Source organism: Ascaphus truei, chromosome 6 (assembly GCF_040206685.1).
Source record: "Ascaphus truei isolate aAscTru1 chromosome 6, aAscTru1.hap1, whole genome shotgun sequence".
Classification (NCBI taxonomy): Eukaryota; Metazoa; Chordata; class Amphibia; order Anura; family Ascaphidae; genus Ascaphus; species Ascaphus truei.
This window is the reverse complement of record NC_134488.1, coordinates 53,224,395-53,252,073: the sequence shown is the minus strand read 5'-3', so window position 1 is coordinate 53,252,073 and position 27,679 is coordinate 53,224,395. Positions and strand designations below refer to the sequence as shown.

General features: G+C 43.3%; 2 protein-coding genes across 10 annotated transcripts in view; one reads left to right on the top strand and one right to left on the bottom strand.

Moving 5' to 3' along the window:
• Positions 1-27,679, bottom strand: part of LOC142497040 (anaphase-promoting complex subunit 13) — a 127,456-nt gene that overhangs the window by 52,092 nt on the left and 47,685 nt on the right. For 6 of the 9 annotated variants that reach the window (XR_012802163.1, XM_075604288.1, XM_075604287.1 and 3 more), the window contains exon 5: positions 16,082-16,793. Coding sequence is in view for 5 of the 9 variants with exons in the window: in XM_075604288.1 (XP_075460403.1) it covers positions 16,082-16,793 (712 nt within the window). In the remaining 4 variants the exon portion in view is untranslated. Of the gene's footprint in view, positions 1-4,235; positions 4,418-7,435; positions 7,744-8,723; positions 8,985-16,081; positions 16,794-27,679 lie in introns of those variants that run through there. The other 3 variants (XR_012802165.1, XR_012802166.1, XR_012802164.1) reach the window with 3 other exon arrangements.
• Positions 578-27,679, top strand: part of RPL27A (ribosomal protein L27a) — a 240,408-nt gene continuing 213,306 nt past the window's right edge. Inside the window, exon 1 of the mRNA XM_075604297.1 lies at positions 578-583. Coding sequence (XP_075460412.1) covers positions 581-583 — 3 coding nt within the window. The 5' untranslated portion in view covers positions 578-580. The remainder of the gene's footprint in view (positions 584-27,679) is intronic.

Here is a 27,679-nt window from a genome sequence, read left to right as displayed (position 1 = left end):
TACCATCCGGTCTGTTTGCTGATCCAGAGGGGGTAACACCCTGACTTGTAGCATCATATGCCTTCTATATCCCACCATCACTAGCTGGTTAATTGGGATAGCAAAATTACATCTATTTTGATGACATTGATGCACGATACTGCTGATTTAATTTATTTTTAATTCACGTTACACAATTCTTCGGTAATATATGTTTTAAGTAAATTTAATAAAAGCTATTTTTTACACTTTGAGGTGTGCAGTTTAGTGAATTCTTTTAAGGGCACAACCACTTTGTGTTCCCTTTCCTTTTGTCTGATTTACTTTATTTCCTAGCATTAATTAACAGAACATAGTGAATAGGAGTAAGTGGCATAACTACTGCCCGGGTGCCTGGGCATGTCTCGGGGCCTGAGCTTGGTGGTGGGTACCCGAAGGTAGTTGGGACCCCTCCCTCCGTACTCTTGATGTCCCCCCAAGGGGGTTACAGAGACCCAGCGCTGTTCCCCGGAGCAATGAAACCTATTGCCGGGGAGAGAAGCAACGTTGTCATGGCGACACAATGTCACATGGCGATGCATTGCCATGGCAATGCGCCGACATGTGACGCAGCGAACGCCATGAAGTCGCCAAGGGGCTCCTTAAGGCGTACTTACGCCACTGATAAGGGTTGAGTATTTTTTAGCTTAATTAATGTTTTGTTAACACTAATAGCATAATGCTACTGCAGTTAACATCCTGCTTAAATTAGGTTAGCATAACGTTAGAGAGGCTAATGAAGCTTAGTGAATTTGGGCCTTTGGGTTTTAAGTCTGGTGGCTGATACTCCTCAAACTACGCACAAGTATACGTATTATTATTTTTTTACTATTGGGTTGAAGTGTTAGAAAAAAACAAAGATTTTCGGTCATTCAAAAACAAGCAAGTCACTAACAGAAAACACAAAATAAGAAGCAAATGAGTAGCACTGTGGATATTCTGAACACATGATACATAAAGCTTGGCCCCCTGCAGACGCACTTACCAGAACTCCCTCATACTGTCTCTGTACATTCGCCCTACCTACCAATTAGATTGTAAGCTCCTCGGGGCAGGGACTCCTTTTCCTTAATGTTACTTTTATGTCTAAAGCACTTATTCCCATGATCTGTTATTTATATTATCTGTTATTTATTTGATTACCACATGTATTACTACTGTGAAGCGCTATGTACATTAATGGCGCTGTATAAATAAAGACATACAATACAAGATACTAAGGACTCTTAACCAGTATCTTTCTATGCTACTCAGAGACACATGCACTACATTTTTGCAGCAACATACAGTATACTCACTATTTTACCTGATGATTTTTGGGTTGGAACCTAACAGTATTAAACATTATAATTGGTCATCTTTTGGTATACCAGAAAATTGTTTTGTATTTATAAATAAGTGTGAACAATGACATTTGAAGTTTGGAAGGGGTTTTACTTGACGCATTTAATCTGTTATTCCACAGCATTCATCCATATAAAACCTTCTTTAGAGCAATCCATGTTGCTCAATTTTTGTATTTTTACTTAAGATTAATCTAATTGATCCCTCGCAGCCGAGCTGTTTGACACATAATTTACCTATTTATCTTTTACTAGCAACAGTTAGAAATGGAAAATATCCACAGGATCACCCAACAGAGAGCCACAGCACAATCAGATGGCTTCCAATTAGCCACAGGGCCGAGGCTGACACCGGTGATAATACTGTTCTCCTGGACATATGATTATGATAAATTAAACGATTTAACATAGCAAAATAATATTGCAGAAAGTTATAGATTGTGATTTGTTGGTGAGCAAAAACAGCTTTGTATTAGTTGCAGTATCACTTCATTCAGATGAGGTGGTTTGTAGGTGGTAAAGCAAAACAAAGTGGTAAAGACTTACAGATGAGAATGTTAGTGACTTTATCAAATAGATAGTTTGCATACATTAGCTTTAGTGAATCAGGTTGTTTGACATTTCATTTTGTCATTGCTATCCTAAGAGCTACTTTCTCAAATTAGTATGTCCCTTTTTCATTCCCATTCATTTTATGAGGATTACCTTAAAACAGAAAACTTTCTACATTAAAGATCATACAACCAACCCTAGGTTAATGAAGTATGGAGCCAGGAACCCACTCCTGCAGGTCTTATAAATGCAAAATCGCCTCTACCAAAGAAAAAAAATTGGGACGAATTTTGTGGCTCTGGGGGCTATGCACAAAGCAGTGATAAGTGTTTTTAAGTGAGATAAATGCCTTTATAGCCCAATTCTGCCTGCTGCGCGATTCACAAAGCAGTGATAACACTGCAGTATCGCGCTTAAACGGCATTTTTTCACCAAAACACAGTCAGTGATAAAACATTTGTATGATCAGGCATAAAAAGGCAAACGCGCCTTTTTTTGTCAGTCAGTGTGATTCACAAAGCAGTGATAAGTGAATTGCTCACCATTTCTTTTCACCAGCTAAAGTCTAGCGCAAAAAAGATGGAGACATGAATAAAAGCATTGTTTATGTTTTTTTGCATAGCGTTAATACAAGAGGCCAGCGGGTGTCCCCGGATGGTTCCCACGGGTGTCCATGGGTCCTCGGGTGGTCCCCGTGGGTGTCTAGGGGCCTCCAGGTTGTCCCCGTGGGTGTCTAGGGGCCCTTGAGTGGTCCCCGCTGGTGTCTGGGGGCCGCCAGGTTGTCCCCGCGGGTGTCCGGGGGCCCTATAGGGGTCCCTGGGTGGTCCCCCACTGCAGGATTTCAATCCCCCGGTCACGTGACGGGGGAGATTTAAAAGCACAGGGGATACCGGCACTCCATAACGGGGCCTGTAACTCGTGAAGTAGGGGGTCCCCGAGGCTGAAACTAATTCGGTTCAGCTCAGGAGACCCCCTGCTCATCTACACTATTATTAAAATGTATATTTATACTGTACGATCGCCTGTAAGAGCCGTGCATGGAGACGCAGCGTCTCCATGCAGCTCTTACAGGCTGCTTTTTTTCTATTAGCTATCGTGCTGTAGAACCTATAGCACGACAGCATGGGGAAAAAAACAGGTCGCACGATACTGCAGTTTTGCAGACTTAAAAAAATCCCCTTCACTTCTTCGTGAATCCCGCGTTTGGCTTCATTTCTTTAAGCTCGATTACAAAAATCAGAATCGGATGCAATAGGACTGATTTTATCACTGCTTAGTGAATCACCCCCAATGATATTTGCATTAATTGTATTCGCAATAATACAGAAACAAAATTAAATTGCAAGGGAAAAGGCAAAAGGAGTAGTTGTAAGATAAAGGAAAACCTATCAAAGCAATTATAGATTTACTGTAAATAAAATCTACCAATATCTTATAGTAGAAATCGGTGCCAGGGTTACATTTTGTGCTGTTTCCTAGCACTGTTTCTTAACCCAAAAACTGAGTATGTGAGAAAAAAAAAATATTTAAAATCAAATTTCAGGAGTGAAAGTCAATAAACAAGAAGTGATGTACTGTACTGTAACTTAACAAAATGTTACTTGCAATCTCAGTGATTAATACAAACATAACATATAACACAAATATCCGCACATTTCTTATCGAAAGTCACAACTCTTAAATACTGTAATATTAAAAACACTGTATTTAAACTTTAGGTAGATATTACATAATAAAAAACCCTGGTTTCACATTAGAGACACATAGTGTAAGCAACCTGTTTAGTGAGATTAATTATAATAGAAAACATAGAAAAATTATTGTTCTTTAAAATTATTTTAAACATAAAAAAAAATCTAGGCAATTAAAAAAGATACAGTAACATGTACAATTGCTATGTACTTATCTTGCTGATAATATCTAATATGCACCCAAGGGTTAATTTTAAAAAGCTACTAGCCTAATTTTAAATCTGATATAACCGAATCAAACTTCTACTATTAATTCTTAATATTCATGCTTTTGCTTAGTTAAGCTATGAACACCCACACACCAACTATATCCACAGCAACCACAATCATTCCCATTACAAATAGTACTAAGGACAAATAAATATAATATACAATGTTTCTAGAAACATCATTAGAAATATATAAAAGATACTAAACACGTAGAAATCATTACATGGAAAGTACAATTTTAAAATGTGCTTTCTATATTTTAGTACTCCTTATGTTAATCAGACATAAATCACATGTACTAGGCATTCTGCTAAGTAACTATTAACATATTAAAAAATGGCATTTACATACATGACAGCAGTCCATCTTGTGCAGGAATTTGAGGAATGAAGAGAGATTAGCAGAAAATGTGTTCCTTTGTTGGAGAAACCTGAATTTTCACTGCTCTCAAGTGTGTGCTTCTGCTGCTGGAAGTCACGTTGTTGAAATGTTAGTGCAAAATGAACATAATTCCTACAGGCTAGTCAACCTCAAGGTATCATTCTGAAATTGTCAGGAAGGGGTAGAGAAAATACACAGTACTGTACCGGTACTCAGTTGTTTCACACTCCCTTGATATTTCTTCAGTTTATTTCTGCTAGCACAGCAGGGTAATTTCATTAAGGGGTTTCAAGTACAAAGACTGTAACAAGCTTGCCATTCATTTAATACTTTAAATCATATTTTTTCTCTTTGTTAGCATTTTAAGAGTTAGAGTATTGATTTAAGTACTTGTACTGTATAATGCCTTACATCATCACAGTAAAGTGTGTTGAACAATATTTTATGACATTTAAAAATGGTTTTGTCCTATTACATATTTATAAAGCAGCACAGTCAAACACTGTCAGTAAAACAAAAAATCATTATATTTTTGATGTTCTAAATTTTATTTGGCCCAAATGTAAGCAAAATCCACTTTTTAATGCTCTTGAGATATATGGTAAGGCATGTAATTAACATGTTTTGTGCAAATCTGGTATAATACTAGGTGAAAATGTATGCACTAAATGGTTTACAGAATAACATCTACTGAAAGAAATTAGACTCACCGATACGTCTGGTGATAGAGTTGATAGAACTGATATCTACTATATATTTCTGAAAGCACTGTATGTCTGCGTCCCTAGCGGCAATCTCATTGGTCCCTTGGCCCGCCCGCCCCCGCACACCTCTCATTGGCCTGAGGCGGAGTGACGGGCCAAAGGACACACACACACACACACCTCTCTCTGTCCTCTCCCCCCCCATCACACTCACCTCCCTCTCCACTCACCTCCCTCCCGCTCAACTCCCTCCCCGGCGCGGGGACAGGCAGTGGGCAGGGCAGCCTGCCGCTGCCTCCACTCACCTCCCGCTCCCTCTACTCACCTCCCGCTCCACTCACCTCCCCGGCGCGGGGACAGGCAGTGGGCAGGGCAGCCTGCCGCTGCCTCCACTCACCTCCCGCTCCCTCCACCCACCTCCCGCTCACCTCCCCTCACCTCCCGCTCACCTCCCTGGCGCGGGGACAGGCATTGGCCAGGGCAGCCTACCGCTGCCACGCGGCACCTAAGATGCGGTGGACGGAAGGACCCCTTCCTCCCTCGCGGACTAACTAACATGGCGGCGGCCAGAAGGAGAGGTGAGTGTGTGAGTGTGTGAGTATGTGGGACACTGTGTGTGTGTCTGTGTGCGTGTGTGTTACACTGTGTCTCAGACACTGTAGAGTGGGGACAGGAGCTACACATGGGGGGGGGGGGTGGGGGGGTCAGGAGCGGAGAAAGATACAGGCGGAGTGGAGAGGAGGGACCTGTCAATTTAAAGCAAACCAACCCCCCTCCTGTCCACTGCCCCCCCCCCTCCTGTCCACTGTCACCCCCCCCTCCTGTCCACTGTCCCCCCCTCCTGTCCACTGTCCCCCCCTCCTTTTCCCCCGTCCCCCTCCCCTCCTTTTCCCCCCGTCCCCCTCCCCTCCTTTTCCCCCCCTCCCCCCCTTTTCCCCCCCTCTCCCCCCCCTTTCCTAGCGCTAAATGTAACTCACGGCCAACGCCGGCTCTCCCCCCCCGCTCCCCTTTCTCCCCCCCCGCTCCCCTTTCTCCCCCCCCCCCACTCCCCTTTCTCCCCCCCCCCACTCCCCTTTCTCCCCCCCACTCCCCTTTCTCCCCCCCCGCTCCCCTTTCTCCCCCCCGCTCCCCTTTCTCCCCCCCCGCTCCCCTTTCTCCCCCCCCGCTCCCCTTTCTCCCCCCTCCGCTCCCCTTTCTCCCCCCCCCCGCTCCCCTTTCTCCCGCTCCCCTTTCTCCCCCCCCCGCTCCCCTTTCTCCCCCCCCCGCTTCCCTTTCTCCCCCCCCCGCTCCCCTTTCTCCCCCCCCTGCTCCCCTTTCTCCCCCCCCCTCTCCCCTTTCTCCCCCCCCCGCTCCCCTTTCTCCCCCCCCCGCTCCCCTTTCTCCCCCCCCCCGCTCCCCTTTCTCCCCCCCCCCCGCTCCCCTTTCTCCGCTCCCCTTTCTCCCCCCCCCCGCTCTCCTTTCTCCCCCCCCCGCTCCCCTTTCTCCCCCCCCTGCTCCCCTTTCTCCCCCCCCGCTCCCCTTTCTCCCCCCCCGCTCCCCTTTCTCCCCCCCCGCTCCCCTTTCTCCCCTCCCCCCTCCTCCCTTCTCCCCTCCCCCTCCTCCCTTCTCCCCTCCCCCCTCCTCCCTTCTCCCCTCCCCCCTCCTCCCTTCTCCCCTCCCCCCTCCTCCTTTCTCCCCTCCCACCCCCTTCCCCTCTCCCACCCCCTTCCCCTCTCCCACACCCTTCCTCCCTCCCACACCCTTCCTCCCTCCCACACCCTACCCCCTTCCCCCCTCCCACACCCTACCCCCTTCCCCCCTCCCACACCCTACCCCCTTCCCCCCTTCCCCCCCTCCCACACCCTTCCCCCCCTTCCCACCAATCTTCGCCTTCCTGCCCGCCTTCCTGCCTCCCCGCCTCTGCTTTCGCGCCCACCCGCCTCTGCCTTTCACCCGCCCTTACTCCGCCCGCCTCTGCCTTTCACCCACCGCCTGCTTCTGCCTTTCACCCACCGCTTCACAGCCGCTGCATGCACTCAACAGACTCCCGCCACACACACCTGCTGCCCCTATGCACCGACATCACTGACCCACCGCCTCACACCCTAGCAGGACCCCCACTCACAGAGAGCACTCACAACCCACGCGACACCTGCCGCCTCACACCCTAGAAGGACCCCACTCACAGACACCACTCGCAACCCATGTGCCACCCGCCACCTCACACCCTAGCAGGACCCCCACTCACAGACAGCACTCACAACCCACGCGCCACCTGCCGCCTCACACCCTAGCAGGACCCCCACTCACAGACAGCACTCACAACCCACGCGCCACCTGCCGCCTCACACCCTAGCAGGACCCCCACTCACAGACAGCACTCACAACCCACGCGCCACCTGCCGCCTCACACCCTAGCAGGACACACGCCTCACATTTTTACATCTGTTATGTCACCAAAAGATACATTGTACTGTGGTGTGTTTACAATAAACCATTTTTAAACAACATCGTATTACATTTTATTCCATCTTTCTTTTCAACATTATTATCCAACCTTTACAACAAATACTCACCTATTGTTCCACGATTTATAAATAATACTACCTATTACACATTTACATCCCGGGCAACGCCGGGTCTCTCAGCTGGTACAGTATAAAGGGGGCTGGAGTGGGTTGAAGAGTTGAGATGGGCAACATTTTCACCGAAATCCGAATCCGCTACCGAATTGCAAGTTTTTGCACGTTCCTTTCAGACACAGCTCAAAAAGATAGATCTAGGTGTTCTTATTTACAGCGATGCCTGTGTGGGAAAACCGGGGCTGAATATAGTTCAGCCGCTCAGACACATACTGCAGTTCGTTCTCTGTATATAAACTGTAGCATTTATTGCTGGTAGCGTGCTCACTATGGGACCTAGGGTGAGCCAATAGTAGGCTACCCTTTAGTCAAGGCACACTATTTATCCAGTATATATACTTATTACTCTGGGTCCTCAGTGATTAATGACTATATCAGCGGAGCCAATACTGTATGTTACATACGGGGCTGAGCCCATTGTTCAGTCGCTATATAAACCCTAACCTTTATTGCTTGTAGTGTGCTCATTATGGGACATAGGGTGAGCCGATGGTAGGCTACCCCTTAGTCAAGACACGCAATTTATCCAGTTTACATACTAATGACTTTGTGTATTTGGCAAGTATTGACTGTACTAACAGCTGAGCCTGTACGATACTAACGGGGCTGAGCACAGCTCAGTCGCTCAGAGATGCACTGTAGTTCGCTCTTTGCATAGGATACTCTAGCGTCCATTGCTGGTAGTGTGATCACTGTGGGACCCAGAGCAAGCCGATAGTAGGCTATCCCTGAGTCCAGACACGCAATTCATCCAGTACACACACTAAGAGCTCCGGCTCATTATCAACTGTCTACTGTGTCAACAGCAGGACTTATGTGTTATAAACGGGGCTTTATACAGTCCTTCTTTCTCTGGTTTATCCCACACGTGTAATCCATACTGCTAGTACTGGTGATAGACTATACACCGTATTACATTATAGTGTAGGGATTATGTGGCATTTGCTGCTATGTTATGAACAATAGTGACCGCATTTGATTTATGATATTTTCTACCTTGTTCTTAAAATTCGCTTAGCTTAATAGGCATCGTGTTATTAGGCTCTTGGGTTTCACCCACTTTATTTTATTATTTGGAGTATGACTCTATAATAAAGTTTTGGTTTTAATGTTATAACCATATCATTTACCCTGCCATTTTACCTTTTTGAGGTTCCTCAGCCCTGAGTATTTTCCATCTGTTCTCCTATTTATAGCCTCTGAGTGCTCTCAGTGTATAGGGGATTCTTGTCTTGTGTTCTATTTCATATTTGCCCCTGATTGTAGCACCTTATCAATGCAGCTGTAGCGAGGGATTTTCCCTGTCCTCCCACACCCTTCCTTCTCCCCTTCCTTTACTGGCAAATCATGCCTGCTCGATGGGTAGAATTAAGGTACTACCGGTGGCTCCTGCCCCCCAAACTCCTGCAAACAAAATAATTGTATTTTTACCCAAATATCTCAACTAAAATTTACACACAGAAAGTTTCATGAATCTGGGGAAAAGGGAACATGGAAAGTGGAAAAGCAGGGGCCACTTTAACTTTTCATGTAATGATACCTGGCCCCTGGCTTATAGTGCTAGGTAGCTGGCAGGGACCCACGGGACCCAAGGGTAACCAGAGAGCTTAACCTTTATTATATAGCCTGGTTACCCTTGCCCATCACACTCAGATCCTACACTGTGGTATTCTAGCGATGGGGATAATGCCCACTTCGATGTCCGATATAACACGAGAGTATGATTAACAGATTATTTAGAAAAGAGTATACAATTTATAAAATGTTGTCTTTGGAAATTTGAGAAGAACTTTGTGGGAAACATGTGGAAATAGGCATTGCATTTGCCACACCTGAAGGAGACCTGTGTTTTTTTGGGTATGTTTTCAAATTATTCTTCGAAATCCAGGGGGAGCACAGGAGAGATTCAACCAAAAATATAAACAGAAAAACAGATCTAAGTGTAGCCGTAATCAAGTTTGTGAGTTTATAGGAATAACTTGGCTCCTATGTATTGCCTACTCACAGTGTGACAAGTTTACATGGGCATATCAAAAAGCTCAGGCAATCTGTTCTCAAGTATAGGGATCGAGTTGTTGGTACCTCAATACAGAAGAAAGAGAAGAACCATTGCGCAGGTCAAATTGATAAGAACTTTATGTTATAAAAATATAAGAATCCCACGCACATTTATTGCAATGTTAAAAGGCATTTAACACATATAGTGTATGGTGCTTGACGACGTGGACTAGCTCACCGTCACCGTCCCCTTGAGTGTCGCTGGTGGTCCTGGAGTGGCGTCCTGTCCTACATATTACTAAATTAATAATACATACAGACTATGTACTAATACTGTGACTGTTTAACCCTTAAGGAAGGATGCCAGGTCAAATTCTATATTAAGGCCTGAGGGTGCTACAGTTTTTAATGTGTAAATCCAATAACTCTCACGTTTAGAAATGAGATTTAGTTTGACACCCCCCCTCCAACTTTGTTTTGGGCATTCAATAACTGCAGGCTGCTAGGACCCAAAATGGCCAGAGAGAGAAGAAATGGCAGGAGAGACAGAAAACCTGGACCGTAGTGTAAACCTGGCACGGATCAAACAGAATCCTTACAGAGAGCTGAACAGGGAGAGCGGTATCTCCCTGCACAGCTCTTACAGATGATTGCACTGTTTTTATTGAAACTGCACTAACACAGTATTGTATGCGTGGGTCTCCAGAGCAGAACCGCATTAATTTGAGGTCCGGGGACCACCTGCTTCCTGAGTTACAGGCCGGCCCCGGTATGGGGTACCGGAATCCCCTGTGTGTTTAAATCTCCCGGTCACGTGACGCAGGAGATTTAAACAATGCAGGGGGATACCGGCACTAAATACCGGGGCCTGTAACGACTCGATTTCCATAGGCTAAGTACCAAAAGATTAGCGTAAAGCAGATGTTGTGCCTATATTTTAAAAAGGAGCTAGATCACAACCGGGAAATTACAGACCTTTCAATAATGGTGAAACTACTTGAAGGTTTAGCACGGGATAATATTCAGGAATACCTCATGGAAAACAGAATTATTAGGCATAGGCAGCATTTATTTATGAAGGATAAAGATGGCGGGAGTAATTAACTCCCTAGTGATGCTTCCCAGAGGAAAGTCCAAATAGTATATACTTGAGGCTCAGTCTCTGTATACGATAAATTCCCAAAAACAGTATAATTAAACTTAGAGGAAATGTCCCACGGTGTCAGTAATAAATACTGGGGTCACTATTAGATATTTGTTTAAGTCTTGATAGACTCACCACGTTGCTAGCAGGTTAACTAGCCCTATCCTTGAGGCAAACAATGTTAACTCCGCATTGTCAGAGCATGGTGGTAAACATCTGTGGTATTGTGAGTAATGTTTAATAAATATGTACTCACTCCTTTCGTGGATCCTCGTTGCGCTGTCAGCGTGGTCCTGCTGAGGTTGAATCGATATGGAGAAAAAGTTGTGAGGCGGTGCAACTGCTCCGAGGGAAAATGAGACCGGACTGCTATACTCTCGCACAAAAAATGTCTATTGGCACATTAAACAAAATAGCAAGCGGAAAAAAACCTCTTACGATCTTAAGGATCTTTTAGACTTACTGTAGGAATTTTTTTTGCATGTTTTGGATAAAACTGAATTTGACTTTTTGCTCAATGTTAATCCCATCGTGCCGATATTTTACCATCTTCCAAAGATACACAAATCGCAGGTCGGCCCATTGTCTCCAGCATTGGATCTTTGGGAGATGGTGTGTCGGTATGTGGACTCATTTCTCCAGCCTCTGGAACGTATGCTACCATCTTACATCAGAGATAAAGCAGATCTGATTGAGGCATTGTATGGGGTTCAATGGTCAAGAACATATCTGTGGATGACTGTGGATGTAAAGAGAATAGTCCAGGCACACGGTCTTACATTGACAAAGGCTGCCTGTGTGCAGCCGAAACGTTGGATTTATGCTGGATTAAATTTTCTACTTTGTGATAAGACCGTGTGCCTGGACTATTCTCTTTACTCTGATACCACTTGGGGACCTGGTAGGACGACCCCCCTTGGTCTGTGGGCACCGGCAGGTGACATTATACTGCTTCATTGATCGTGTGCCAGATCACCTCTTTCTATTGATGACTATTTTCATTACACAGATTAGCAAACAAGCTCAACAAATTAAATCTATTGTTAATCAGCATTGGGGAGTTCTTAGTTTAGATCCAGAGCTTTGTCCATTCATTGATACAGGCCTGAAATTTGTGTTTAAAAAAGCAAAAACTTTGGCAACATATTTGTCTCCAAGTTTATTCCATTCAGAACCAACAGTCGCCATGAGTTTAAAAACAAGAAAAGTTTTTTTTAAGTGTGGTTCTTGTAATTTTTGTCAAAATGCCCTCCCTGCTAAACTTTTGAGGGTAAAGAAAATGAAAAATCCTTATACAATCAAAACCTTTATGAATTGTAAGACACAATTTGTTGTGTATTACATCTGCTGTGCATGCACCAAGGGATACATCGGAAGGACAATTAGACCTCTAAGACAACATACAGTATCTCAGAACATGTCCTTTGATTGAGAACGGTGATGTAAAATAACCTGTATCCAGACATTTTCTACAATGTTCCCAAGGAGGACTCAAAAACTTCCACTTTATGGCAATAGAACATGTCACATTGTCGGTACGTGGAGGTGACAGATTAAATCTTTTGAATAAAAGAGAGATGTTCTAGATGTTCTCTTTGGACACACTTAGTCCTCCTGGGATTAACGTTGACTGGGAATTACTACATTTTTTGCATTAATATTGTTTTTTATTTATTTATAATGTTTTTTTATTATATTTATTTCATTTGTTCTTCTTCAAATGTTTTTAAAATTATAGCATAGTTATATTTTTCAGATATATTTTGTCTTATTATATGATTTAATCATGGTTAGTTTTATTATTTTGTTAATTTAGTTTTATTTGTGGTTACTGGTTAAATAGGTTCTATGTATGACTCCCTATGATCATTATTCATTGATTGGATACGTTTTCTTCTAAGATCAATAAGAATATCAGTGTGTATATATATATATATATATATATGTCGTGTTGCAACCGGTATCGTATGGTCTGTTATTGCTTTATAGGATAAGCACCAAAACTTATTTACTTGCATATGGTGTGCCGGCTGTGCATTGGATTATATATATATATATAGATGATATGTTTTGGCTACTATTGGATACATAATAGAACATTGTATCACCTTCTATCAAGTATTATCTATCTTCACGACTGCACTACATCTCCATACACTAGCCTATTATAAATCCCGTATTTACGTGGTTATAGGAATAAGTGACTTTTCATCAGCACAATTCTTTCACTCCTCCACAACAGATCTACTGGACTATTTTTTTGGATATATATATATATATATTTATTTTGTATCCTTTTTTATATGTGTGTTTTTTGAATAATACATTGTGTTTGTCACTGTCTAAGTCCAGGGACCCAGTTTTTCTTGCTTTTTATTAAATTGCCCAGATATATCTTAATTGCTACTTGGTTTGCGCTTTTTTTCTTCTTTTGGTTCATATTTATGGATAGCTATATCTTCATTAGAGCTGCATCCGATTAGCAACAGAGTCTCCTTATCACTACATGTTCTAAATTATTGATATTATTTTCTTTAGTGTTTTCACTTATACACCTATTATCATTATAAATATTTAGTGCATGTCCAAGCGCTGATATATATATTTCTCTCTTTTTATTTAATATATCCTGTCTCTATTGATAAATTCTGTCTATGACATCTGTTTAACAGAACTCTACTCCGTGATATTACTATCACAGTAATATTTACATTTTCAAAATGACTCTTGAACGCCATCCTGTGTTCAATATAGGCCATTGTTGTTAGTTCATGCCAGTGTAATTCAATGGTATGTGTTGTTACTTATTTTACAATGAATACTTATATAAGATCTAGTTAGTTATCATAGTCAATACAATAAGTACATTTAAAACTACCTTTATAGAATGTTGGCTAAGGCTAGATGTAGTGCTGTAATCAATGCCTCTCTTATTCTTCACTTGTTATGGAGTCTTTGAGGTATGTATGATAATGTAATAAATTGACACATATTTTAGGCGATTCATAAAAATTATTTAGATACATGAGTCATTGTAACATGGTGATGATACATTCAATAGCCTTTGAGCTCTATAATTAATTCAATGTGCATTAATATTAAAACATCATATGCCTCCATGAGGAATATATATCTAATGTTTTTTCGATTTTCAAGCTATTTTCTAGTGTCTACCGGATTATTGACGGACATTATGAGTCATTTATATCATATATATATTTATCAGGTAACAACTTATGGATTTTTTTCTTTGTGTTAAAATTGTGTGTGGGACTTTTTTTTAAACTTTAGTTATAAGCATTAACGTCCAGCGGAGTGTTGTTGAGTAGAACAGTCCTGCATCCAATCACGTTATTTGTTTATTCATCTGTTCTATTTAGTCGCAGTTCTCCCGTCCCATTTAGCACTTCCCCCTCTGATGATTACTATTAGAGGAGGTTGTATACACCTCAGGTGAGGGGCAGTTAGTTTATTCTATCCACCATTGGCTGCGGGACAGGGGCACTGTGGATATTTAGATTTAGTGTTTTTAATCAGTCAGTACCCTTTGATAAAGCGCAAACACTGCGCGAAACGCGTTAGTGGGTTTTTTCCCTTGCTATTTCTTTTAATGTGCCAATAAATATTTTTTTGTACGAGAGTATAGCATTTTCCCTAGGAGCAGTTGCTCCGCCTCACAACTTTTTCTCCATTTATGAAGGATAGATCATGCCAAACACCATATTTGTTTCTTTGAAAAGGTAAGTAGAAATTTAGACCAGGGTAATGCAGTTGATGTGGTCTACTTAGATTTTGCAAAGGGTTTTGATATCGTTCCACACAAGAGGTTAGTGTACAAAATAAAGCAAATTGGACTCAGTAAAAATATTTGCACCTGGATTGAAAACTGGTTGAAGGATAGACAACAGAGAGTTGTTGTAAATTGAACTTTTCAGGTTGGGCTAAAGTTGTGAGCGGAGTACATCAAGGATCGGTCATGGCCTGCTTATTAATGACCTTGAGGTTGGCATAGAGAGTAAAGTCTCCATCTTTGTTGCTGACACTAAATTGTGTAAGGTAGTAGAATCAGAGTAGGATGTAATTTCTCTTCACAGAGACACACACAGAATTCACAGTTAGTATAAATATAGAAGTGCAAATAGTTAAAACAGGGGGTTGTGCCGAACACATGCATTCTGAGTCAAACTTCTTTGAGTTTTGTCATCACCATCACAAATACAATTTCTGTGACAAAACAGTGACAAACGACACAGAGGTTTCACTTAAAATGTGCGTGCTCCACACACACACTGTTTTTTCTTCCACAATATCTTTGTGTAATTATGAAGTGTAAACAAACTAAAAAAAGGAAAAAAGTCTAGATCAACAATTTGTCTAGCTACAGTATACAAACATTTAGCGGCTGATTCTAAATATGGACAAAAGTGGCCGACGGGATTGTTTTCGGGTGAAATTCACCATTGACTTCAATGAGAAATTTTTCCCGAAAACATCCATCGGGACATATAGAATTAGCCCCTTAGCCTGATCACAGAATAGATTGGTTAAACATCATAAGAACACTCAAAAGCATTGTTATTATATAGACAACGGGTGGCCAATGGAATTTGAGGTGGCTCGGGTGACCGTAGCCCTCGCACTGGCCCACGGCTGTAGCCACATGTTCCATTTGGGTGGGAGGGGCTCACAAGACTGCCGACACAGGGGGCCTAGGTGAAAACTCTATTCCTTGGACCCGGGAAAGCTTCACCTGCCCTGCCTGCTCCACACAGGCTGTCATCATCCCCGCCACTGCAGTCCAATGGCAGTGACGGGGAGGACAGTGGCTCTCCTAAACATTTTTTCACTTTTATTGGCCCGCCTGAAAAAAAGGCTGGCCACCCATGATGTAGACAGTAAAAAAAACAATATTTTAATACCAATTAAACAAGTTACTGCACTTACTTCACTTTGATTCTAGAAAGGACAATCCTTTTAAGAAGGAAAATGAAGCACAAAACATGAATTGAAGTTAACTATAACACAGTACTGCATATTGTGTGCTGCCTGCAAAATATTAAGAAGAATTCAACGTTGACTATTTTGGGGAGGTTGGAGCTATTTTTTGGCCACCTATTTCTCTTCATCATTTCTTGTGTGCTCTTTAAAGGCTATCAGCCTTGCTGCCAACCAGGAATGTAGTTCCTGCTCATTTACCGAAAGGAATGGCTTATGATAGAAAAACACCTGTAATGTTGCAAGCTCACTACTGCCGCATTCAGCAGGGGTGGATAACACTAGTGAGCTTACCGTCTTTTCCTATTTGAAACATTTATGTTATGGTGCTGCTTATAATACAGTTTAAGAAAAATGAAATTACCTTTTCTTCTGGGGTTTCTGCTTCATTGCTTTGTAACTGCACAGAATCAAATTGTTTATCAGGACTCTCCAGATTACTTTCTGTTGCACTATTTCCTCCAAAAGTTTTGTTTTCATGTATGTCTTCTATATCAGCTTGTTCCATCAAAATGTTTAAAACCCCATTATCTTGAATATATTCTGCTTCTTTTTCTTGTACACCTTTGGTTTCATCTTGCTCATCAACATGCATCTCAGCAAAATTGTCATTTAGCATCTCACTAGTGGGCGGGGATTCTAATGTCTCTGATTTATAAGACTCTGCAGTTATTTGTTCTCTTTTATCACTACTTTGTTCTTCAACAGCACCTTCTCTTGTGTCATTTATTTTAATTATTTTTAAATCTTGCTTCTCATCACCTCCTTTTCCTAAATCCATTTTCACTTTCTGTATTTCTAATGTCATTGTTTCTGTTGTTGTTTCCTCTTGCATTACTTTTCTATTCAACAATCCATCTGTTGTGGCATCCAGTGCTTCTTCGCAAATCTCACTGTTTGTGTTGCCCTCACATAATTTGCTGGTGTCTTTAATATTCTCCCTTCCAGTGAGAACAACAGCTTTAGCAATTGTGCTTTCTTCTTCATGGTTATTGTTTTGTTGTATATCTTGAAGAAAATCATGTTTTTCTGGAGTCAAATCTGGCATTAAAAATTCAGGGGTAGATTTGAAATAGCTAAAAGATAACAAACAGAAAATATATAAAAATTGATGTATAATACATATAAAGAAAACAAAAAACTCCCCAAACAACTAAAACAAAACTCCCCACATATATTCTCAGGCTTCAGCTTGAATTTCACTTGGATATGAAAATATAAAGCGAAACAACCTCATAGAATAAAAATTAGGCACAATGGGGTTTATTTATTGTCCATGATGCAAAAGTGCTGCAAAAAAAGTCATATATTTATTTAAGAAAATTAATCCTACTGAATGCAGGTTTTCTGCACTGGTTTTGTCCAGGTTTTGCAGCTAGGAGACTTTCATATATACAACCCTAAATGTGTTTTTAAATAATTTGTAAAGTTAGCTTGTACTGTACAATAAGTAAGTGGGTGATGGTGATGAGTGTGTGTGCATGTAGGTGAGAAGAACAATAGAGGAGTGTGGATCAGGAGGTTTTGCTGCTGGCTAAAAGAAGATGGGGATAGAAGCTGCTGACAAGGAGATGCTGGGGATCAGGAGAAGGGTGACATCAGGAGAAGAGCTGGGAGGAAATGCAGGGAGAGCACTTCATCTAAGCCTGAAGTAAAAGGTACTGCCTCATTTTGCCTTCTGCATTAGGAGCTGAGCCATGGTTTGGATTATTCCAAACCCCAAACTCACCCATCTCTACATTTTGAGGATCTTAAGAAGTTATTGACAACATTCAGGGACATTGACAATTTTAGGAAGAGTTGAATATTCAGTGAACAAGCAAACTGGAATAAGAGATGTGAGGAATTGTCAGAAAACACATCATAGAGCAAAGGGGTTTATGTATCAGCATAGATAAAACAGGTTTTTTGTTTTTTTTTTCCAAATATTTTTATTAGGCTTTGATACAACAATAAAAGCATAACAAACCACATTGCCTAATCCAGAGACATTTTAACAAGTTTTTTGGGGAACAGAGTGACAACCTAAGTTGTCGAAATGAGGGAGTGCCTTCAGAGAGGGAAGGCAGAGGGGAGGGTGAGGGAGGGGGGAGGTAGTGGGGGGGGAAGGAGGGTGGGGGGGGTGGGTCACCCACCTGGCTGCTAGGGTTTCGACCCAGGTAATGGGTAGCATGTTAGCTTCGTCTATCCTTTATTCCTCTGGGAGGAGGGGGTGAGCCTCTATCTAGTTGAGTCCGGTTGCCTTTCTCTATTAAGGAGTATCCAGGGCTCCCAAACATTGTAAAATGCAAAAAGGTTTTGTCTCAAGGTAGCAGTTAGCCTCTCCATGAGCATCACCTCACTGATTCTCCTTTTTATTGTTCTCATAGCTGGTGTAGTTGTTTTCCTCCAGGAGGCCGCAATCCCACATCTCGCCGCGGTGAGAATGAAGGAGATTAATTTCCTAGTTGGTCGGACAATGTCGGACATTGGCCTGGCCAATAGGAAGGTCAGTAGTTCAATAGGTAATTCTAGGTCGGTGACCTCTTTTATCAAAATTTGGACCTTAGCCCAGTACTTTACAATTTCTGGACATGACCACCAGATGTGGGCCATGTCCCCTCTATGACCACAGCCTCTCCAGCATAGATCTGATGCCAGGGGGTAGATCTGGTTTAAACGTGCTGGGGTAAGATACCAGCCATACATAATTTTATAAATATTCTCCTTTATTGTAGTGCATAGAGAAGTTTCTGAGGCTGCCTGCCAGATTTCTTCCCAAGTCTCTCTTTCTATAGTTATACTCAGGTCTGCCGCCCATTTGAGCATATAGTCATGCTGTGGGAAGGTCGTTGATTTCTCTAGTGCCCGGTAAATCTCAGATATAAGACCTTTCTGGTCTTGACCTTGCAAAGATATTCAAATTTGGTGAGAGTGGGGAATTCTGGAAGTGGGCATATTTTTCGAATAAAGTGTCTAATTTGGAGGTATTTGAACGTGTCCAATTCCGTAATTTTGTATTTGGCCCTCAGTTCTTGATAGCTCAGGAGCTTCCTAAGGCTTAAGAGATCGGCAATCGCTCTGATGCCCCTTGTTCTGAGATGGTCGAACAGTTTAGATCCACATCCTGGGGGGAATTTTGGGTTATTGGGGATGGGTGTCAGTTGGGAGCTGGATGAAGACAGGCCATATTTGTGCTTACTTTTCACCCAGATTTCCCACGTGTGTAGAGAGGCTTGTAGTTTAAGGTTGTGGGGCTGTCCATCTCCTCTGTCCAGGCTCCAGAGGCAGGCTAGCAAAGAAGGCATCTTGGCATACTGAGTCTCTATTTTTACCCAGCAACAAAGGGCCGGGTCTGTATTCCACATTACTGCCTGTTTTAGCTGGGCAGCTAGGTAGTATTTATACAGGTCTGGTACCCCCAGGCCTCCTCTAGATCTTGACGCCAACATGACCGATCTCGCGACTCTGGGTCTCTTACCCTGCCAAATGAAATGGAACAATCTGTTCTGTATGTTTTTCAGATCAGTGCCCGGAACATGGATCGGGAGTGTTTGGAAAAAGTACAACATTCTTGGGAGTATATTCATTTTAGCGGTTATCATCCTCCCGATCCATGAGATCTGGTAACCTTCCCACTGATCTAGATCTTTTTTGATCCTTTCCCATAGCTTCGGGTAATTATCCCGGTATAAATCCCGATAGTGTCTTGACACATTAATTCCCAGATATTTAATGTATGAAGAGCACCATCTATAGCTAAAATTTAGTTTAAGTAGTTTTACTTCGGGATCTGGGAGACTAAGGTTTAGGGCCTCTGATTTGTCGCTGTTTATTTTATATCCTGATACCTTTCCAAAGTCCATCAGTTCCTTTTGAAGGTTAGGAAGGGAAGTTTGGGGTTTAGTCAAAGTTAGAATGATATCATCAGCGAATAGGGAGATTTTGTACTGTTCTTTTCCAATGATAATTCCCTGTATATTTGGGTTATTCCGTATTTTGGTCGCTAGTGGTTCGATCGTGAGGGCAAAAAGAAGTGGGGATAAGGGGCACCCTTGCCGTGTTCCATTTTTAATTTGGAACCTCTCGGTGCCTCCTCCTGTTAGTCGAACCATGGCAGACGGGTTTTGATAGAGCGCCCGGACTCCCTCTAAGAACGAATCCTTAAAGCCGAATTTTATCAATGTTTGGTCTAAAAATAGCCAATCAATTCTGTCAAATGCCTTCTCTGCGTCTAAGCTCAGCAACATTGCTTTTGAACCTGTCAGATGGGCATGGTCGACTATATTAATTATCCTGCGGGTATCGTCTGAGGCCTGGCGACCCAGAACAAACCCGACCTGGTCCGTATGTATTAATCTCGGTAGAATAGGATTAAGTCTGTTCGCCAAAATCTTGCTATACAATTTGAGGTCATTGTTCAACAATGAGATTGGTCTATAGCTTCCGCATTGAGTGGGGTCCTTCCCTTCTTTGAGTATTATAGCCAGATTAGCGGACGACATTGAGGGAGGGATAGGACTTCCTTCCAGAAATGAGTTGAACAAGTTCAATAAGTGGGTGGATAGTATAGGTAGAAATTTCTTATAGTAGACATTTGTGAAACCGTCAGGGCCCGGCGTTTTGGAAATTTTAGATGCCTTTACGGCTGCCGTCAATTCTTCTATCGTTATTTTTGCGTTTAGTCTAATGTTTTCTTCCTCCGTTAGTGAGGGAAGCTCGCAATCATCTAGATAGTCTATCGCTGACAATAAGTCAGTAGTACTCGGGTTAGCAGAGCGAGCCCTTAGATTATATAATTTAGTGTAAAATTTGGTGAATTCCTCTGCTATTTTTTTCTCATTGTAAAGTATCTCACCAGAGCCATTCCTAATCGCCGTTATTTGTGACCTTTTTTGTATTCCTCTTAACTTACTAGCAAGAAGTCTATCGGCCTTGTTCCCTTTGTCATAATACCTCTGACCCGTCCATTTGAGAGCCTTTTCTACATTTTCCATTTGGATCGCTTTCAAATCGTTTCTAGCAGTTGTCAGCTGTTTATAGATTCTCCGAGAAGGGTTAGTTTTGTGCTGCTGCTCCTATTTGATAATATTATCTGTAAGCTCTTTGATTAGTTTGGTTTTGGCTTTCTTCCTGTGGGAGGCAATTGAGATGAGATTACCTCGAATTGTCGCTTTATGGGCTTCCCACAGGATTGCTGGGGACGAGACTGAACCTTTGTTTATTCTGAAATATTCCATAAGGGATTTTTTGATCTCCTTCACTATCTCGGTGTGATTTAATAAGGAGTCGTTCAGTTTCCAGTTATACGAGACCGATTTGACAAATGGGATGGATAGGGTCAGGGTGATGGGAGCATGGTCTGACCACGTGATAGGGCCTATGTAAATTGGTAGCAGCCTCTAGAATGTTCTTAGTTGTAAGAAAATAGTCAATACGAGAATAGGTCTGGTGAGGTGCCGAGTAGAAAGTGTAATCCCTTTGCCCCTGATGTTGTGTTCTCCAAATGTCCACCAGGGAAAAATCGTCCATAATATCTTTACATTTTTTCCCCAGTCTTTGGGACTGAGTGGAATGTTGTCGTCCTGGGTTACTGGGATTTATCTTCATTCGGGTTGAGAGCCATGTTAAGGTCTCCCGCTACGAGAAGCGAGGACATATATTTTGGGTCAATTTCCTCCAGAACTTTTTTTAAGAATTCTGTCTGGTTCTCATTTGGGGCGTAGAGGTTAACTAGGGCGATTGCCGAGCCCGCAAGTGAGCCATAGACTACAATAAATCTTCCCTCTGGATCTGCCTTTATTTTTGTTAGATTAAATGGGGTGCCCTGACGAATCAGAATGGCAACCCCCCGACGTTTACTACTGAATGATGAGAAATAGCTCATCGGATACTCGTTTTGAAATGTTTTGGGTGGGTCTTGAGACGTGAAATGCGTCTCCTGAAGGAAAACAACATCGCCGCCAGACTTTTTTTATCTCCTGGAGAGCAAGTCTCCTCTTCCTATTATTATGTAGGCCCTTGACATTCAAGGAGACAATTTTTATTGCCCTCTGATGGGCCATGTTATCTAAGTTTCCTATTAGTTTGTTAGAGCTCTCCCTTTTCCCTAGGGACAGGCGAGTTTGGGTTTAAATGGGGAGTCTCTGTCCAATCTCGAGAATCAGCGTGTTCTTTCGTTAATCTAGGTTTTGAACCAGTCAGCCAGGATGGGTGGGAGGAGGGGGATGAGGGAGGGGCCCGCTGGGACAGTGGCAGCGGGGATAGAGAGAGGGAAAGAAAGTCGACCCTATTGGGGTCTAAAAGTTTAAGGTCCGGTCTTTGCTAAAGACCGGCTAGTGGGGTTTAAGATGCTTGGGGGCGGGTCTGGTAACGACCTCCGGCAGGTTCGGGCAGGGTGGAGACCCTTGGGTGTCTTTGTATTTGTCCGTGTCTGTTTTATCAGAGCAACCTTGGTTATTAGGGTATCAAGGTGGTGTACCTCGGGTGAGTAGGTTTAGGGCCTTCAGCCTCATGGGCCTAAGTCATCCCTTGCGGGGAGGCTGGGTCCGGGTCTACAATCTCAGTGTTCCCCTCTGGGGAAGGGGAGCGGAGATGCTTGTCTGGGGGGTGGCGAAGTCGGGGGTCCTGGAGGGCTAGGAGGGGGTGGGTAGGAGGGGGAAGTGTGGTGGGTAGGTGGGCAGGTGGGGGGGGGGGAGCGGAGCTAATGGTAGGTATGTAGGGGGGTGGGGACGATAGTAATGCAAGCTGAGTCCTCCCAACTCTGGGGAGCTATGTTATAAGGCTAGGGTCTGTGGTCATATGAGGTGGTGAGTGTCTCGCCTCCCTTCGCCCTGTGCTCACCCTTTTAACTTTGTTAACCTCTTTTTGGGTGACTCGTAATCTCGGTGAGAGGTATCTCAAGGTATACCTTGTGTTATCTGAGAGGGATCGTGTGAGGGTGAAAGAGGCTAAGTGGGGGAAGGGGAACGGGGGAGGGAAGGGGGAGGGATAGGGGTGGTACGGGAGGGGGTTGGATTGCATTGTTTATAGTAATACATTTCAGACATTGTATACATTGCACAAGGTTGCTTGCATATAATTCACACGTTGCAGTTGGAGGGTTTCTTGGCCTTTCGTCTTGGCCCTGTTGGTTTTCTTTTCCGTGATTTAACCTGACCTTTGGACATAAATCTGTAAATCTGTGGGGGGGGGACCGGGATGGGGGGCTAGGTAAAGGGGGAGCGGGGGGGGAGAGGGGGAAGGGGGTGGGGGCGGGAAGGGGAGCGGGTTGCATTGTGTGTGAGAATACATGTCAGACATTGTATACATTGCACCAGGTTGTTTACATATATTACATTCACAGCGATTGGAGGGCTCTTTGGCCTCCTGCGATAGTCCTGCTGGAACACCTTTCAGCATTTTAACCTGATCTTTAAGCGTGGATCTATGGTTCTATGAGGGAGGGAGGGGGGAGTGGGGGGAGGGGAGAGGGAAGAAGGGGGGGAATTGCATCGTTGGTGAAGATACCTTACAAGCATTATATACTCTACTTTTGGTTGTTTGCACACTAGACACATATAACAATTGCATAGTTCCATGACCTCCTGTCTTGGGCATACTGAGTCGCTTTTCAGTGTTTCGACCTAATATTTAAGTATAAATCTATGAGTCTGTGAGGGGTGGAGGGGGGGGAGATGAGGGAGAAAAACAAGAGCGGGGGGGAAAGGGGATGGGGGGGGGACGGGTAAGGGGAGGGGCATGGGGGCGGGGGGGTATGGGGGGGGGGGGAAGGAAGTGAAGGGTTTAGGGGTGGGGGGGTGGGGAAAGGGTGGAGGGGAGGGGTGGGAGGATCCTTGCCCTATAATTCTAGTACTCTATAACAACAATCTGCGTTCCACTTAACCAGGGAAATTTGAATAACTTAGGGTAACTGGGGTAGTTCTACCTAACTGAGCTTATATATTGCTCTACGCTACAGACCCTGTTCATTAGGCATCCTCGGCGGGTGTCACTGGGGTACGGCGACCAGGTTTTAAAGTGTCCCGAGGTGCTGTCCCACTCCATGGCGGGTCACGGGAAGCGCAGTAGCTGTCTCTCCGTATCTTGGCATAGCATATTTAGCCCCCAGCCGAGCTAGGCTCATCTGGGGCTGGGCAAATGGACGCCTGATAGCCCTTATTCATGCCAGTACGTGGGTACTCAAGGATAACACCGGTACTCTGCCCGCCCTAACATCTTGGCATCTCCGTGGCTTTCAAGTCCGGGACCCGAGCAGACTGAGTGGCACCAACTTGGTAGCCAGCTGGTCTCTCGGAACCACGGACTTAGAAATCCCCAGCTCATATACAGTGCACCAAGCATTATACATTTTAAACATTCCCGTTTAATAAAATGTACTTGGATATTGTGTCTTGCTAAAAATGTCTAAGGCCTTTCTGTGGTATCAGGGATAGAATAAGAATTTATACTTGCTATTCTCACTAGCCATATTCCTGCCACACTGCAAAAACCTGACTTTACATTTTTACACAAAATAAACCTCGCAGCCTTATCCTATAGCTGGAGCACCCTCTGAAGCCCTATACCATGTTCAGGATGACTTGGGCATGAACTGGGCACCCCCTTCTAAACTAGGGACCACTGTACCGTTCTGGGGATACCTTGATCCCCTATGCCCCTTTTACCTTTCTGGTCTGTGCTGAAGCAGGGACGCCTGGCGGTGAGTTTCAAGAATGTTTCAGGGTAGGATTTTGACCGGAGCCTTGTGCTTCAATGCATCCGAGAATCTTACCCGATTCCCGGATACACTTTTGGGGTATCCAGTAACTCTGGAACCCCACTACATAGCCACAATCTGTAAAGAGTTTCTCCGCCAAACCCACCCTGAAACTCATAGCCTAGCCATCTCTGCTTGCTGGCACTAACGGAAAGGCAAAAACATAAAAATTATTTATTGTCGCATATTTTACATACAGGCACCGCAGTAAATATACAACAGTTATGTCCAAGAGCTGACACTCTAGGACCCCAAACATAGATCAGGGGCAACCAAGTGGGCTTGACCTTTATTAGTGAGACTGTTTACCCCTTCACCGTCACAGACACATCTCAGTATAATGTGCCCCATGTAACTAACCCACAACTCCTTCTACTGACACTCCCTGAAGTGCAAGCTTGGGCAGACAGAGCTAAATTGGAGCAAAAAGCTTTGATACATAGGGCTTGGGGGAAAATGTTCCTGTTTTACACCAAAATTGCCTTGATAACCCTTAACACCTATTCGCCAGCTTTAACTCCCTTCTCCGCCCAACTATAAATTGTGAGGACTCGGGAGTCTCGCGGCCATACGTGCGCACCCGCAAGACGCCGACGCACGCGCAGCCTCTCACCCTCTGCTCCGGCACCCGTTGCCGCTTCCCTGGAATCCCGCGCGCCTCCTCACGCATGTGCAGGGCTTCCCCCGCTGACGCAGCGACCTCTACCCCCACAGCGCGCATGCGCGTTGGATTGGTTCCTGGTCGCGTCACACGCGCAACGCTCCCAAGCGCCGTGTCAAGCAAAAAATCAGCTTTTAAACAGCCTCATCTGCCATAGCATCTCCTAGCCTATCGCTCCCCCTGCGGAGGCCGCACCTCCGCTCCACACCCCTGGGGGATTGGTTCCTTCTGCATATATATGCTCAGCTGTGCCACTGGCACTTTGGCTGAGCATAGTTCTTGTTCCCTGTGCTTACCTCTCCTGTCTGCTAGATCCCTGCCTTGCTTTGCCTTGCCTTGCCCTGCGATTTCCCGTGTACCGATCCGGCTTGCCTTTGGACTACTGCTTCTCTGGACTACTGATCTCAGCTTTCCTCGACCATTCGTCACTCTCCTACCCTGACCTTGGCTTACCTCCTTCTACTATCCGGACCTCTCCTGCACAGACCTCAGCAAGTATACGACAACTCTGATCTCTCCTATCCCGACCTGGCTGCCAAGACCACTCTACATTCCGGACACAACCCCTGTGTCTGTGGCTGGTGTTTACCCATTCCCATCTCTGTACCGGGGTCTCGTCTAATCTGTGGTGAGCACGGCGTAACATACATGCACCCCGTTCTACCCTCACAGACACCTACTTCACAGACAACTGCCAAAAATAAGATAATTTGAATATGGAAATAGCTTCTTTCCCAAGTATCTCAGGTGTGTTCACATGTACCCCTCTCTCTCTATCTCATACTTTTATTGAAATATTGATGAATTAACAGAACTGAATAGTTACTGTACTTTTCTCCTAAATTCTTAGGTTACGCATTTTTTAGAGTTTGAAATGGAAATTGACTGTAGAAAATAAAGGTAATTGGAGTGGGTGGCAATATTTAATCCTGAAAAGGCAACTACCTAAGCTACAAGTTGCAAGTTAACATACTGTAGTATTTGAGTTTGTGTCAATATACAGTAATGGAGCAGAGTTGCATCAATCCAATACGACAGGTCTAAAGTAGAGTTAACCTTTTTGGGGGTTAACGAACAGTTTAATAAACTTATATAAGAAGCTTCATACTTATGGAGCAGTAAATTGACACAAATAACATTTGTACTTCATAAAAATGGAGCAAATTGCTCGCTTTGACAGAAACCCCCAACTGAAATGAAATAAGTACTTTTTATTATATACTGTAAATGCACTTATTTATTTTTTTAGCTTATTCGGACATTTGCTTAGTTTATTCATACATTTGTCATACATTTCAAAGTACAGAAAAGCTTTATGGACTTTGAAAAAGTGGTTCAAGAGGTGCACTGAGGAAAAAGACTGTTATACTTCAAAAATGTATGAATGTGACTTATTATATGATGTTGAGTTGATACAGATTGAGTGGTCTACACAGGCATTGCTTCATTAATTTTCATAACATCTTTTTTTCCAGTGTATTGTAACCACTATGTATTGCTCCACCTGTATGTTTTTACATCATTTAAATTGCATTGGTAGTTATTTCTGGTTAGAATTTATGTAAGGGACCTTGAACACGTCTTGACTATTCCTGGCTACATCAAAGACCCTAACGAACTATGACTAAGTATATGTATGCTTGTTCAATATGTGATTTTTTTTTTTTTAAACTTGTATTTTATTATTCTTTTTTGCAAGTTATATTCTGGAGGGGATGGGAAGGGGCATAAAAGAAAAATAGGTAAAGGAGGGGGTGGGGTACATTTCCATATCAACGTTGCTTTCAGTACATCCATTTATACTTTATTATACATACAATTGCATTTCGGCCTGGTTCATATTACAGTCACACATTTTCAGGTTAGAGAGAAAATTAATAAAGAATCTTTAACGATTAGTTTCCCAGTAGATCATCCATGATACCCATATCTTCAGATATCCTTCATATCTGTCCTAAATTAAACTTGTAAGCTTTTCCATTATCATTATATAGTTTATTTTGTTTTTTACCTCTGCTATTGTCGGTGGGTCATCCTGCTTCCAATTTTTAGCTATAACTGCTTTAGCTGATGAAAGAATATGTACCATTAGTTTGTCTATGTTCCCCTCTATATCCTCTATTGGTTGTAGGATTAATACTGTCTCCATATTCCATGGGCAGTCCAGTCCCTTTATTCTCTTTATTAGTTTTTTATTTTTCTCCAGAATAGTGCTATCTTTGGGCAGGTCCACCAGATATTTTGAATGAGCCTAGTTGGCCGCAGTTGAGCCAGCATACTTGGGAGGAAGCTGGAAAGAACGAATGGAGCCTAGCTAGAGTGTAATACCACCTGTGTAATATCTTAAGATTGATTTGTCGGACTGCCGATGATCTAGCTATCTGCCCACTCGTCTCCCTCCAACGGTCGCCCACTATAATTTTCCCAGTCTAGATTGTTTTTACTAGGTTGCTCGGTTTTCTGTGTGATCATGATTTGGTGTAATTGAGCTATTGTATGGTATACACTAGCTGAGTATAGTATTTTGAAAGTAGTTAGTGGCCTAAAAACATCTTGTGTGGGTT